Raw genomic sequence first — 16,380 nt, 5'->3', positions numbered from 1 at the left:
TACAGCTCAGTTCTCAGATCTGTTTTGCTTGTCTGCATTTGATTACTATGGCATTATAATATAAAAGTATTCCTAAATTAGAATTGCTAACACCCTCATTATTCTCAGTCCTTTAAAAATTTTGTAGGATTGCTTTGTCACTATCTAGAAACCCTTGCTGAAACAGCTCATTTGGAAAAGACTTCGTATGGGTGGGACAGTGAGTTGTTCAGAAACTGAATCAAAGTTTCCCTGCTGAATTAATTTACTTGTGCTTCTTTTTTTAAATTTTTTTTAAAAGGCAGATTGAATATTTGTACCACTCAAAGTGCTGCTGTTATTCTCAGCTCGAGCTCCAACAGGGCTGGCATTTAGTCTCTAGCAGTAGAGGGTTAAGAGGAGAAAGTCTTGCTGTGACTTGGAAAACTTTGATCTGAGAAGGTGAGTCTACAAATTGCCCTTATTATCTCCAATTCCAGTGAAGAGTTGCTGAAGTTGTTTAAAGTAAGTTTCAGTTGGGTGCTAGAAACTTCAGAGTATTCTATTTAAATGTACAGAACAAACCTGCTACTGGCTCACTTTCACTGTACAAACTGGCAGCATGTGGAAAAGTGGCCTAAGGTGCAAGTGCTGGTACGAGTCTGACTCAAACCTTTAAGGGCCAGACAGTGTGTATTTGTGACTTGGTGCAGTGCTCTTGGAGTGCTGAGAATGCATAGAGACAGCACTGCTGAACCTGCCATCTGAAATTTAATGGTACAGTTTTGAATATGAAGTCCCAAAACATGGTGTTGCTTAGGACTGTATGAGAGTAAACAGCAGCAGTAAAGTTACTGAAGACACACTGAGATGTTAAAGGAATTCCAGGAAGCATTTTTTCCTTTTATAAGCTTAGGCAGTTTACCCTAAACTAGAAGTAGTAGTTGAAACACATATGGCAGGTTCAAGCCTGCAAAGTCAGAGGCACCTTATACGGCAGGTCCTCTGAACAAGGCAATAGCTTAAGTCATGTTTTCCTGTTGAAATGTAGCCCAGAAGTTAAAAAGCTTTACCTAATATACCATTAGGTAAAAATAATCCCTATAAACTACTTTCCAGACACACTGATTAGAATAAAGGGATTTTTTTTTTAACTTGTTACTGAGCTTCAGGCTCCTTACAAAATAATTAACATTCCATAGTTACCTACCTAAAAATTAAATAACTCTGGAGCTCTCATTAAAAGACCTATAAACCCACACAGAGACTGAGATTTGCTAAGCACCAAGTTACAGGTGAACAAGACACACTTAACTGTTCACAATGAAATTTCTTTATACAAGATGTTACAACTCTTTGGGATTACTGGGGATGTTTTTAATGTTCTTCTGGTAGGTGGAGGGTTTTGTTTCTTGAGGAGGGTTGGGTTTGATTTTTTTTTTCTTTTTTTTTTTTCACTTTTCAAATAGTTGATTTATTGGCAGCTGTTGCAGTAACTTTACAGTACCATGATCTTCTGGACTGCTCTCATCACTGCTTTCACTGCTTTCAGTGGCATCCTCTGGAGTGCTCACGCTGTCCTCCTCAGAGTCTTCCTTGCTTTGTGCTAGACTGGAAACATTTTTCAGGATTATAAAAGCAAAATAACTTATAATAAGAAAAACTAGTATTTAAATTAAATTTCATTACCCTGGGGAACTGACTGGCCTGTTGGGATTAGAATACTCTTTTCCTGAGTCAACATCAAATGGATCTGGAAAAAGGAAGAAAAACTGCACATGATGAAAAAGGCATATTTTAATCATCTGCCCTCATTTTCACAGAAAATTACTGGCAGGGAGGGGAAGACCTAGGAAGTCTGGTTCAGTCTTTCTGTTAAGTTTACCATAGTTGTTTGATCAGAAACCAGGGGAGGTGGGGAAGAGAGGGGAGGTGGCTTAGACAGCTGGGGAGAACTGTTACCACAGAAAAGTCAAACAAGGCATGATGGCTGAAGTCCATCCAGAAAGTGCATAGATTCAAGTGTGCTTTATTTGGCATAGTCGTGTTGCCCCTTAAGAACTGGCTTGAGTTTAATGTAACTAGTTAGGTTTCCACCAAGAAACAGGATGGTTTCATTCCATCACGTTCCAGTGCGTAATGGCAAAGAGATCAAAAGTTCAGAGCAATTTAAGGCTGTTGACTGTCTCCTTACAGTATGAGCCCCTGGCCTGTTTTATGGGGCTTAACCACTGTGACAGGAAAATGTTAATTAGGAGCATCTCTTTTCATATGTTCTTGATTATTTGATTTGTCTTTCTTTGTGCTGTCTTGAATAAGACCAAGCAGTCACTTGTGAATATAGCGTCCAATAACTTTCTGGAAGAATTTGGGAATAAACTACTTGTATTTATTACAGATGATTTTAATTATCTTGATAAGTCTGATTTGAAACATCTTGATTGGGGACTATATAAATATGTTCACTGAAGGTCTTTCTTAGGTTTATGTGTAATTGATTTGCTGTCAGACTGTATGGTTGTATTTTTATTATAGTTCCTTCTCAATTACTAGTCTTTTTACTCATATTCAGCTTTTAACATCTGTGGATAAAATGAGAATGCATCATATTTTCTTTTTGCTCCTTAGTTTTCCAGTATCCTTACTTGTATCAGGGTAGCTGCTTCACAGTTCGGCTGGAAAAGCACTGCTCTATGCATTCACTCGCTTTAGTCATTTTCATCTATTCTAGTTGAAAAAAAATGGGTAAAGTTTCTTATAAGAATACACAGTATAAGGATAGAAGAACACATCTCAACAAAGCACTTATCTTCCACCTTGCCAATATTTTCACGAGATCAAAGGAAAAGACTGTAAGGAAACTAGTTAGGAAAAAGGGGTGTGTGGTGTCCCTGTGTTTTTTTCCTTACCTACGTCTTCATCTTTTGTTTCTTGGACAGTAGCTAAAAAGTCCTTCTCAATGCTTAGCACGTCGTCCTGGCAATGACAGGCTGCGTATTTTTCCAAGAGATTTTTGTTCAAGTCAATAAATGCCTTACCCCATTTAAATTTCCTCAGAAGAATGGTGGCTAGGTCTGGGAATCCTAAAATAGAAAATATGTGATCAGTTTTCCAGTGTGAGATTTCACTCAGCCTACAGGTTTCTAAGTTCAGTACATACCTATGTATCACTAAAATAGTGAGATGTTTGCCAGCATTTTTTTCAGCATTAGGGGATTAAGACTTTGAAAATATTTGTAATCTTTTTAAAATTTCAGTTTAACTTGAAATATCTAACTGAATCCAAGAAGAGTTCATAGCCTTTTAGTGAGTGTTACATAAAAATACTTTGTACAGGTAATGAATGATTCAAGCTCTAGGTCCCACAGTCCTTCAGTACAAGAGCATTTGTACATACAGTACTTTCAGAAAATAATATTTGTCTGCAGTATGGTAGAGTACTTCTCTTCAGTTGTCAAGGTTCTGCGGTGAGTTTGCAAAACATCACAAGAAGGGGCAAATTCTTTTGTTCTTACCCAGAACCCGCCCTGTTAACAGACAGCTGCTACCTCTCCCTAAGGCAAAGGTGCCTAAGGATTCATATTCTGTCTTCTGTCTTTTTTTTAACAGTTTTTCTAACATTACGCACCATCCAGACAAAAACAGGATTTAGTTTATGTGTCCTGTTTAGTAGCTGACACGAACACTCCACAGGTACCCCAATGCAAGTACTTGGAAGAAAGCTAGACAATCTGATCCCAAACTCAGCAAACTGATAACCAGTGGGACAGCACTACAGTTTATTTTATTGCAGATCATCTCTTCCGATTTATTAAGGATGTAAGAATTGCTGGCAACAAACCGAGCCTACCAACAATGCAAAACGCTGCAGCAAAAGCTTCCACGCAGGACAGCTTGCACGGCCGACCATAGTTTACAGGATTTGCAGCCACCAAGTAAGGCAGCAACCGAGGATGATTCCCCCTCATTCTCTTAAAGGGAGTTTCTTCTAATTTGGCCCATGAGCAATCTATGACTGCAATTCCACTCTGAGCAATGACATGCCTGAAAAAAAGAAACATTACTGTATTTGAAAAATTGTCACCATTATATTGATCATAGAATCATAGAATCAGCTGGGTTGGAAAGGACCTCTGAGATCATCAAGTCCAACTCGTGATCCACTACCGCTGTGGTTACTAGACCATGGCACTAAGTGCCACATCCAGTCTCTTTTTAAAAATCTCCAGGGATGGAGAATCCACCACTTCCCTGGGCAGCCCATTCCAATGCCCGATTACCCTCTCTGTAAAGAATTTCTTCCTAATATCCAACCTAAACCTCCTCTGGCAGAGCTAAGGTCATGCCCTCTTGTCTTTGCTAGCTGCCTGGGAGAAAAGACCAACCCCCGCCTGGCTACAACCTCCTGTCAGGGAGTTGTAGAGAGTGATGAGGTCTCCCCTGAGCCTCCTCCTCTCCAGACTAAACAACCCCAGATGAAGTGAGAATTCCAACTGCCACTTTATATCAGCAACAAATTTGCATACAACCCCTGCTTGTGTCAATCATAACCTAAAATAGCGAATAGAGAAAGAGAGAATGAGAAAGAGTTATAACATGGGTTTCCTTCAAACATGCATATGGTAAAGAATGTTTATCCATGTTTCAAGCTGAAATGTGAAAGATTCTAGGTTTAAAAATGTGATAGACAAATGTGGTTAATAGTAATGTTCACAGTCATAAAGTACACCAAAATTCAGATTGAGGTTCTCCGCTAGCTTCTGAAGAGAAATCTTTTCTCTGAGGAAATACATCTTTATAAAAATTCTGCAGGCACATTTGAAGAAAATTCTCATTTCCCTCAAAAAGTTTTCTAGTTAACGCATTGTGCTGCCTAGCTGAAGTACTTAAATATGACATCATAAAAGTACAGCAGCTATAGGCCCATGCTCTGAACAAATTAACCTACGAGATGTACCTTGATTTCTCATTGGGGTCTACAGAAGCTTTTCTCAGCTGATACCAGCTATTGTAAAAGTGTTCACCTGATTTGATGAAATGGCTCTATTTCTCGTGTTCATGCATCAGGGCAATTGTCACGGGAAGGTCAAATCTATTCTGTATCAGAGTTTTGGCCATGAATCAGTGGTTAAAACGTTCTCCCTAATACAGCATCAGGACGGTATTTGAACCAAGAGCTTTCCCTCACAGCCCGCGCCAGCAGGCACCAGGGCCTAACCTGTCAGCGGGAGAGACGTATTCCGTGGCCAGCGGACTGAGAACGACGCCCGGGAACCTCTGGCGAAGGCGCAGGGTTCGGAGTAACCCTTTCCGGGCCAGTTTTCTCCCGGTGCATTTCTTGGGATCGCAGTGTCCGAGCTCCCACATGGCAAGGGGGCAGGGGAACTTGGCCTCCAGGCCGCCTCCGGCCGCGGCCCCCTCGCCCTCCAGGCAAGCTGAAAACAGCGGGCACACATCAGCGTCCAGCGGCCGCACGGCCCAGTCCTGCCGGACCCGCCGGCCCGGACCCGCCGGCCCAGACCCGCGTCCCGCGGCCCCTCACGCACCTCTCAGCGCAGCCTCCGCGTCCGCCGCGAAGGTGTCGAGGCTGCGAGCCCCGCGCCGGCCCCCGCGCCGGCTCCGCACCATGGCCGCGCTGGGCGGAGCGGCCGCCCCGCGGCCCGCGCGCTTCCGCTTCCCGCGGAAAGGGCGATGGCGGCCCGGCTGCTGCTGGCGGCGCTGGGCGCGGCGCTGGGTGAGGCGGGGGCCGCGGCGGGAGCGGGCGCCGCGGGTCGGTCCGTGCGCCGCGGCCAACGGCTCTCTGCTCGCAGGTCTCTTCGCCTCGGCGGGGAAGATGAAGATCGTGGAGGAGCCCAACACGTTCGGGTACGTGCCCGCCCGCTCGCTGTGCCCCGCGATCCACTCGCACTCGGCGGGCTTGAGCCCGTCTGCCGCTCCGCCCGCTCCAGCCCGTCCCTTCCTCCGGGGATGGGGCGCCGGGCCGGGGCAGGGGCCGTCGGTGTTGGGACACACACAGGTAGAGGAGGATATATCCACGGCCAGATGCGTAACAGCCTTAAACGTTTAACTTTCCTTCTTTTGAAAGGTTGAATAACCCATTCTTGCCTCAAACAAATAGGCTCCAGCCAAAGATGTCCCCGTCTGCAGTATCAGGTATATGCAAGCGTTACCTTTTTTTTTGTACGGTTTTCATAATTTAGCAACAGTTGTTTGCAATGCAAATTGTCTACTTTGACTTTATGCAGCCACAACCTAATTTTGCATGTCATTCTGTAAGCATCACGGAAAATAAGCATGGCAAATATATTTTATTGTGCTTCTGAAAGGTTGAAACCTAGGTTAACCTCATTGGTGTTCCATGTCTGTAGTGGGTTGACCCTGGTCTGGATACCAGGTACCCACTAAAGCCGCTCTCGCTCTCCTTCTGCAAGTGGACAGAGGAGAGAGAAAAAAAACCCAAACAGCTAAGGATTCATGATTTGAGATAACAGCTGGGAGAGGTCAGTTACTAATTACCTTCACGGGCAAAACAGGCTCAAAGTGGGGATAGTACTTACATTTATTACTAACAGGATAAGAGCCAAAGACTGAGAAAATAAAACAGTCTTAAAAACACCTTCCCCCCACCCCTCCTTCCTTCCACGTTCTCCCTCCTCCCCCCAGCTGTGCAGGGGGACGGGAATGGGGATTGCAGTCAGTTGAGTTGTTATTTCTGCAGCTGCTCAGAGAGAGGAGTCCTTCCCCTGCTCCCGTGGATCCCTCCCACGGGAGACAGTCCTTGATGGACCTCTCCAGCGTGAGTCCAACCCTCGGGCAGCAGTTCTTCCCATACTGCCCGTGGGTCACTCCTCCATGGGGTGCAGTCCTTCGTGAATGAGCTGTACCCACGTGGGTCCCCCACAGGGGCCACCAGTCCTACCAGGGAAAAACCTGCTCCAGTGTGGGCTTCCCTCTCCAGGGGCCGCAGGTCTCCGGCAGGACTCTGCTCCATCCTGAGCCTCCCATGGGGTCACAGCCTCTTTCATGCATCCACCTGCTCCAGCATGGACTCCTCCGTGGGCTGCAGGTGGGTCTCTGCACCCTGATGGTCCTCCATGGGCTGCAGGGGGACAGCCTGCTTCACCATGGTCTGCACCACGGGCTGCAGGAGCCACAGCTCTGGCACCTGGAGCACCTCCTCCCCCTCCTTCTGCACTGACCTTGGTGTCTACGTTGTTATTCCCATGTTCTCACTCTGCTCTTCCCTGGCTGGAATTTTCTTCCGCGCAACAATCTTCTGTTCTTAAATATGTTATCACAGAGGCGTTGCTGTTACTCCTAATTGGCTCAGCCCTGGCCAGCGGCAGGAAGTCGGTCCTGGAGCCGGCTGGCATTGGCTCCACGGGACAGGGGAAGCTTCTAACAGTTTCTTATAGAAGCCACCCTTGTAGCCCCCCCAGCTACCAAAACCCAGCCACAGAAACCCACTACAATGTCCCGGTGCTGTTTGGACTGCTTTTGTCACAATACTATCCATATGTTTTACTCTCTTTCTTTGAGCCAGTCACAAATCTTTCTGACCCATGGTAAAAACTATTTTCTTCTTGAAACAATCTCTGACATCCTCGAGATTGTCATATAAAAGTCATTTCATCATACAATAGCACTTAATACCAAAAAATGGTTATAAAAAAAAGTCCTAAGAGTAGTCTTGGAACCTATCACAGAGGCTTAGTTTCACACACAACATGGGTGCTGTGATATAAATACACCACTTAAGCAAAATAAACAGGAATATAAAGAAATCTAGCCCATATATGGGGGAGAGCAGATAAATACTGAAGGCAAAGACTAAGCAAAAGTGAATAACTCTAATCTCTCTGCTAATCTTATGCACAGACCTAAACCTTGTTCAAATTCAGTAAAGGCATTTTGGTATGGTGACACTGAATGTGATTATGCTTAGTGTTTCTTTGTCATGTTTTATGCACCCAAATCAAGTTTATAAATTCTGCGTGTGTAGTGTGTGAAAAGTGAAATAGTTAGGAATGGGATTAGTAACAGAATGCTGAATGGAAAGGTGACAAAAGTAGCAGGAAAAAAAAATTAAGGACAGCATGCTAGAAATCCTTCTTTCTTTGTTGTGGGAACTTATAAAGGTAGCCAAAAATTGGGAGTGTGTACGGAACAGGAATCCAGGGCATGGAACCCTGTCTTGCACAATTATTTCTTTAGCATAGAAACCTTACCTGTTCTTTTACAAGACAGCTGGTGGAATAGTTCCTGTAATTTCTCTTCTAGAGCATCTGCCCAGGAAATGGAGGCATGAGTTTAATGCATTCCTCAGGGACATTCACATTTGCAGAGCATCCTAATCACTAAGGCACAGATTTCATGTAGCAAAGGGACAAACCCTTTGGCCAAGCCTATGTGTAGAATGAAATGCAAGATCACACAGTCAGAAAACACACTTGGGAAAGAAAACCTACTCATATCCTAGTGGTTAAGCTATTCTGAATGGCATGATTCTGGTGGTCTGACTGTTGTTTGTAGGATTGCTTGGCTAGATCTTTCGAAAAAGGACCTAGGCAATCCTGACAGTCGGGGATTAGAATCCAGGATGGGGGTTTATTTTATATGCTTTGAAATCTTTATTCTTCTTTCCTCATAAATATTTAATAGTTCCAAGCAAAAATTCTATAAACAAGGGACACTGAAATACTCCTCTAGCACATAGTTCAGAACTTTTGACCCTCTTTTTACTGACCTGTCTTGGATTCCTTTGATAGAAAGGCTGGAACAGTCAATTCTACAAGAGTAGAATTGCAGCTGCTGACCTGTCTGACAGCAAAAGGTTTATCTTGTTGAGTACTATCTGGATCAGACCATGAAGGCAAACTGTGAAAAGGAATATCCAGTTTCAGAATCTCAGGGAAGCTTAAATATGCAGCGCTGTCAACAAATGGGCTTTACTTGAGGATTTTGGATGGCTCTGGGGACAGACAGCTCCCAAGCAAGAGTTTTAGTGATTTCAGTGTTAGATTTTGGAAAGATCTGCACTGATGATTCCTTTTATGGACCTTGCCTCCAAATATTTGTTTTTACAGGGGTTTCTTGTTTTTGTTGTAGACAGAGGCTTATCTATTTCACTGAGTATTGAAGATGAAAAATGTTAAAGATTATGATGGAAACCAGTATAGGGCTAGTGGGAACTTACAGTAATACATATGGAGGATAAGAATTTCCTTATGTATAGCAGAGACCTAAATTTGTCACATATTCCTTGCAGTTTTGTCACCACAGTAACTTTCTTAAATTTAACCAAAACATTATTCTTCCTTTATGTCATTTTGTGGTGTTTTTAGGCCCTGCACATCTCTTTGGGCTTGCTGGCAAGTGTTTCAGTTTTGTGGAATCCACGTGAGTAATGGATTTGGATCTTTGTTTACTTACTAGGAATTTACTAGTTTTCCATTTCAGTCTGAAACATTTCTTATTTCCTTTTTCTTTTCTTTTAAGGTACAAGTATGAGTTTTGTCCTTTCCATAATGTCACTCAGCATGAGCAGACTTTTCGATGGAATGCCTATAGTGGGATTTTAGGGTGAGGCATTTAGATCTTTAAGTTTTACCTATGTTGTTAGCAGGCCATTTTATAGATTGTAAAAAGGAGGCAGTTTTAACATGAAGATTCTTCTATGGGTTAACTTAGGTCATTATAGTTCCCAAGGCAATATGCGTAAAGATATCCTGTCTTGAAAAATTCAGATTTTTTTTTTTTTTGGTTGATAAATACTAACCTCCTATTTTAGTTGGAGACTGATTAATAACCAGTGCCAACTGCAAGTGCGATATGTTCACATGAGAAATTTAATAATGTATAACTATAGCTTATATTTACAGAGATTTCATAGCTGTTAACTATTTTCAGCTTGAGTTAAATACAAAAATTACAAAATGAAAAGAGTGCTTTATGCCTAGTGGTTGTATTAATCATTTAATGAAAAGTTATAAAAGACTCAGTGTGGATCCCAGAAAAAATTCCCATATTTGAAGACCCCAGATCATATAGCTCCCAAATCATGAGACTTAAAATAAATTTAATTCTAAACCAGAGCACTGCTTTTCTAAATATTTTGCATATAGATGTCTTTTCTCTGTGTGCAAAATGGTGAGCCAGTATGTGAGGAAAATGGTATATCAGCATGCTGAGGGTATCGTTTGCTTTAGGACTAGCAGAACTAGAGTAGATTTTTAGGTGCTCTCACCAGCACTAAAAATCCTGCAAACAATCTGAATTGCACAGTGCACTTAGCATCATGGAATTTTTTGTGGGATTGATCTATAAGTGATATTTTACTGGATTTAAACACAGATTTTAAGTGCAAATGGTTTGCAAACTGAAAGCTGATCCAAAACTGTGCTCTCAAAAGTGATACTGACATGCCCTATACAGCAGCTTGGATAACAAACTATGCTGCATGTAAGGTGTTGGCTGTAAGAAGTGGAAATACTCAGACAACAAAAATGATTTATGTACACTTGAATTGAACATGGTATAAGGTGTTCCTGGTTTTATTCCTGAGTGTTCAAGTTTTTCTTTCCGGTAACTTAATAGAGTGTCCTGTTTTTTCAGAATCTGGCATGAATGGGAAATTAACAACAACACATTTGTTGGAATGTGGATGAGGGAAGGAGACTCATGTGAAACTAAGACCAGACAAACAAAGGTATAATAACCTAGGCTATGCTAATTCAGACAGCATGACTACACATACACTTGTGACACTCTACAAACTGAAACATTCCTACCCTGAAAAAGTCCTTATTTAAGCTATGATAGAAAAAGATGAATTCCTGTAGGAGCTACATGAATGGATGGAGGAAGGAGTCTAGATTCAGGATGAAATTTTGAAGAAGTGTACTTACATGTTCTCACTGATTACTTAAAACTCTTTTTTTCCTTGATAGAGTGGAATATTCTAATTACTACTGTAGAAATATACTTGTAATTTGTGTCAGGAAAAATAAAGAAAAAGAGCTGTTGGTTGAATTCAAGCTACCAGCCTATTGTACTAAGAACATCCATAAAAAAGGAGGGAAAAGAATTAGGCAGTTAACAGTAGCATACCCAGAAGTTAAGTACGATGTTAAAAGAAGCACCAAGGGCATTTCAAGAAGGACATTGAGGTGATGGAGAGTGTCCAGAGAGGGCAACGGAGGTGGGGAAGGGTCTGGTGCACAAATCTGACAAGGAGAGGTGTCAACCAGCACCCTCAGGTCCTTTTCCACCAGGCAGCTTTCCAGCTATTCTTGCCCAAGCCTAGAGCAGTGTGGGGTGGTTGTGACCCAAGTGCATGACCCTGCATTTTGCCTTGTTGAATCTCTTGTGATTGGCTGCCAACTTGGCTGCCAAGGTGAAAATATTCTGTACTGTAGTGGAGGTGCCTTTATCTCCCATAGGGGCTGCAGAAAAAAATTAATATTCTTGTATGACCTTTGATATTGTGATTGAAATCTTTCACAGGCATTTTGTTTTGACAGACGGAAAACACTGGTGCTACAAATGTAATGAAAATAGTTTTATACAGTCTACATGCGTCTTGTACTCTTTGTTTAGCACATTGGTCAGAAATAAAATTTAAGCAAACTGTGCTTACGTCAGATGAGGCTCTAAAGGATGTCCTTTTCCCCCTCCTTTTTACTCTCATTCTTGCTGGAAATATGGTGCTCAGGAGTTGAAGGAACAATGGTAGGTGGGGGAATCATTTCCTATTAGAGGAAGCAGTGTTCACATTTGATAAAATAATTTGACAACGTGCTTGCTATGATTCTTTTTCTGTGGAAAAATGAAAAAGGACTGGAAGCTTTGACATGACAGTATGTATAGAAATGCTTCTGCTAGCATTGGAACACAGCAAATTGATCATCAATGCTGGTCCTGTTTCATGTGGACCTTTTTTGCTCATCTTTGTTTTTACTGATGTTTAGGTTCATCTTGTTTGTGGAAAGAGCAATAAATTGGCTTATGTGTCTGAGCCAAGTACTTGTGTTTACTCTCTGACATTTGAGACTCCTCTTGTGTGCCATCCCCACTCTCTTTTAGGTAAGATTTAGAAAATCATTTGTGGAGCAGTTGGCATATTACACTAACCTCAGAGTGTGCATTTTTAGGTTCTTCAAGTTTGTACCTTGATATAAATGAGTATTACATGTAACATATAATACAAAGTGTATTTTAAATCCCAGCCATTAGAACACAGATATTTCTCAAATAAATTGTCACTGCTGATATAGACCCAGTGAAGGATTTTTTTTTTTCTTTTTTCTTGGACTGGTTGTAGGAATCAGCCCTGTAGTATCTGCTCATGTTAAAAAAAAGGCAGAGCTCAGAATCACACTGAGCAAATAAATGTGAGGCCTTGCAGCTGGAAATAAGAGAAAAATTTCTGGTCAGAGGCATTTTCCAGAAAGTTTAAATGTGTGAAGTGCAATTTAAGTTTAACCCCAACTCTCGAAAGTAGTGGAGACTATGTACTGTATGGAAACACTGAGTTCTTAGAACAAATATGCTTGCATGCTACTAGAGGGGGAATTAACTAATGCAGGACAGTGCTGTTGGTTTTTACATGGTTTGCCTTCCATTTTTCAGTTTATCCAACTCTGCCTGAAGCACTGCAAAGGAAGTGGGATGAAGCAGAGCAGCTTCTGTATGATGAACTAATAACTGACCAGGTTTATTAACTTTTTCCAACTCTGTTCAGTGAAAAAAACAATTACTGTCAATAGCCAAACCTGGCTTCTGCAGTTTCTCCTTTTGGAGTAGATGCATTTATTCTGCAGTTGGCAAATAATAATTTTATGTTCTGTAACTGCTGTGTGAACTGGTAATTGTAATGTTTTCTACAATGAAGCTTGAGGACTTGGAATGGCCATTGCAAATTACAAGCAGAGATCAGAGTTGAGTGGATTGATCTATTGTCTTTTGAAAACTTTCTTTTTTAGGGTTACAAAAAAATACTGAAAGAGATTTTTGAGGAAGCAGGACTTCTAAAAGCAACAGAAGAAAAAGAAGCTGAGAAACAGAGTAAGAAAATAAGTCTGGAATTCAAAACAGTGGAAAAGTGCAGTAAGGTAGAGAGCAAAATATTTACAATAGTAAATTTGTGGAATTAAACTGCCACCTTTTTACTGTATCACAGTATCAGCATGAGAGCATTATGTAAATGCTCTTTGGATTCAGCTGAAATCTGTCATGGGATTATCTTTTCTGTTTTCAATATGTAACACTGCATAGAGTGTGAGTTGATATCTTTATTCTAGCCCTTAAGTCAAAACCGAACCAGTACGGATGAATGCCCAGTAGGAAGATGGTGGGTATGTAGAACTTAGGGTATGCACCTGGGTTACCAACACCTTGTAGGTACTCTTTCTGGGGAATACCAGTCTGGAAATAGGAAGGAATTAACAGTGCAAATAAATGTGTAACCAACCTTGAGTATGCTGGTGCTTCTCTCTGTGGATAATTACCCACACTTGTGTCAGGACACATTGGCTGTAACACAAGCAAAAGGCAGAATGACCTATGCAGTGTCCATTTCTGAAGGACTTCTGTGTGTGTGAACAGTTCTGCAACAGAATTGGAATAGGGAAAACAGAGGTAGAAGGGGTGCTCACTCTAAAAGAGTGCAAGCTGAACATCAAAAAAAGAGCACAGAAGGGAATTAATTATAATGCAGAGAAGAAGTTGCTGTTGTCATTTTATTTGAAAAATGTAGCAAAGACAAAACACCAAATAGCTATTAATGTATAATCAGACAGACTGTGGTTAACCTGAATATACATATAGAAAGATCACCGTTCTGAACTCATACGAGCTCGCTCGTTAACAATACAGTACTTAATAATTTGTACTTCTTTTTCTGGGTTCATCATAGCTTAATTGACATTAAATTGGCTGTTTTGGTAACCACAGAATTTTAAATAGTTACTCTTTTGCTCTGTCTTTATTCATGTAAACACCAAAAGACAACAAAAACTGGGGCTTCTCTTGAGATTTCAGGTATATGGTTTGAGTGTCAAAACTACTAAGCAATCCCTCTCTCTGCAAGTTAACAGAAACTGCTGAAAGCAAGAACATGAAGTTACTAGGTCAAGAGTTGAGGAGGTGACAAATTTCCAGACTGTAGCATTATGATACAATAAAATAAGGCCAGTCCTGAAGAAAACTTAAGAATGCAATTTTGTTCTATGATAAAATGCTACTTAGAGGACAGATTCAAAATAGTTACAGAAAGCACTCCTAATTTTTACACTCAGGCTTGAGAAAAGCTGGCTCCTGTTTTGGCAACATAGACATGTATCTTCTAAAATTTGCACCTTGTTCTTGGAATAAGCAGTTTATGATCTTTTAAGTGAAAAGCTGTAACAGCTTTGCACAGACCCGTTATGTTTTATAAACTCCCATTTTAGATATGCATTTGGAAAGTGGGAGAACCACTTTAAATGTATTTTCTTTTTTAGGAATACAAGCAACTTTCTGAAGAAATAAAAAAACTTAAAGTTTTATTAGATCAGCATGGTATTGCATACAAAGCAAATTCTGGTGAGTTTTTTTGGTATTGTTCTTTTTTATTGTTGTCTATTCAGAATGTGAATACCCCAATGCTGTTTTCAGTTATAGCAACATTTAAATAATCTGGCATATATGAAGGAAAAATTCAGTAGACAAAGTATCTAATAAGTACTTAGGTTTTGATTCCTGTGCAAGAGGACTTATTTTGTCCCCCAGAAAATCTGTTGATGACTTGAAATTCTAGCTTTATAGAAAAATGCTGACTGCCATTGTAATTGAAGTTTGTCTCTAGTCCTTAATGTGCCAAATTAAAAGGAAATCAGCGTTACAGCACTGATAGCATAAAAGTGTCTTTTAAGTAATTCCACTTTCTGTATGTTAACCACAAGGTCTGACTTCTTCTATAACATTTGAAATGTTCTCTGTATCTGTTTGAATTGTTTTTTTCCTTTACTAAGTCACCTGTTTCTTTTTCCCTCTCTTTGACTTCTGTTAGGTAAGTATCACATCACATGCAGTTTTTAAAAGGAAAGACTGGTTCTGGCTATGAAGTAGTAAGGCTAATCTGGATTAATTCCAGACAAGTCGGTTTTTTTGGCTTTGTTGTTGGGGTTTGTGGATTGGTTTTTGTGGGCTTTTTTGTTTGCTTGTTTCCTCTCCCTCATTTCTTCCAGGCCATCATGCCCTTTATTACATGAACTGTTTGTCAAAGGAGAATTTAATTTCCTGGAAAATAAATAGATATAGATATAGTTACACTTTTTATGTTCAGAATTGAAGAAAACAAAGCACTGTTGAGCTAATTAAAGTAGCTTAAAATTAGTGACATAGTTTTTTTTTTCTTTTTGCTTTGAGAAACTTTCTTACTTGTTTTTTTTTTAAATTGATGACTTTCTTTTCTAGGAAAAAATCATAATAAAATTTTTTAAAAACATTTTATCTTCCCATATAAACTATTAACTATGTAACTTGCACAGTATTTCTGTGTGTTTGGTAGTTCTATTAATTATTGCAGTAGTTTTTTTAATTATTGCAAATTAGAACTGTATAGTCAAAAGCAGAATTCAGTTTACTCTAGATGACTTATTTCAAAACTATTTAGTTAATTCTATGACAAAAATGTTTTGGTGTTTAAAAGCAAAAATAACTGATGTCTTAAACTAAATTTTACAGCTGAAAATACCAGTGTTGAATATGTAAGTCACAAACTGGCAACTGCAGTGACAACAGTTCTTAATGGGTCAAAGGATGAGCACCTGCATGGCGACACAGGAATTTGGAACTACACTGTATGAAGAAACTTGGGTGGTTCATATGGAACGTCAATTAAGTTGAACACGTATCATGCCACTGAAATGATTTATCTTCTTGCAAGTATTTTTGACTTTATGAATTTCTGCCCTAAAGCAAAGGAAATGTGAGGGCTGACCATTATGAGAACAGTTGGCTAGTTTCTGAGAACATTTGTGAAACTTTCTTTGCTACAACTGGTGTTTGGCAGAGGCTTACAGATTCCGTGTGTCCAATCCTAGCCTTTTTTTTATTGATCAAGTGTGGTAACAGGTGGTGTAAATAGAAAACAGCTCAAGACCAGTGCTGTTAGATGTTGTATGAAAGGTAATAAATACAATGTTAAGAACATGTTATTTCATCTGTATGCTAAAATGTTTTCTGCGGACTTTAGCAGAAAAGGAAACGTTTTCTGTCACAGCAGTGCTTAACACACCACCCACCCACATTCAAAGGTCGATGTCATCTTTAGCTATCAGTTTAAATGAAAGCCGTTCGGGATCTGACTGAAACGTGCAATGAAATCAGTGAATTGTTATAAAAGCATAGTTGTGGTAACCTGGCAATTCTCTGTATGTA

The 16,380-nt window shown here is 40.4% G+C and overlaps 1 protein-coding gene across 1 annotated transcript; it reads left to right on the top strand.

Annotated features, from left to right (window-relative positions):
- Positions 1–5,308: 5,308 nt before the first annotated feature.
- Positions 5,309–16,359, top strand: GNPTG (N-acetylglucosamine-1-phosphate transferase subunit gamma). The gene is given in 12 exon segments (XM_027736033.2): positions 5,309–5,615; positions 5,618–5,692; positions 5,769–5,823; positions 6,044–6,111; positions 9,303–9,357; positions 9,457–9,540; positions 10,573–10,666; positions 11,928–12,042; positions 12,589–12,671; positions 12,942–13,070; positions 14,460–14,541; positions 15,685–16,359. Coding segments are annotated over 12 exon segments (1,254 nt in total). The 5' UTR covers positions 5,309–5,323; the 3' UTR covers positions 15,807–16,359.
- Positions 16,360–16,380: the final 21 nt, after the last annotated feature.

Source organism: Pipra filicauda, unplaced genomic scaffold (assembly GCF_003945595.2).
Source record: "Pipra filicauda isolate LSUMZ 115617 unplaced genomic scaffold, ASM394559v2 scaffold266_size1643727_pilon, whole genome shotgun sequence".
NCBI lineage: Eukaryota > Metazoa > Chordata > Aves > Passeriformes > Pipridae > Pipra > Pipra filicauda.
This window is presented reverse-complemented; position numbering and strand designations above follow the sequence as displayed.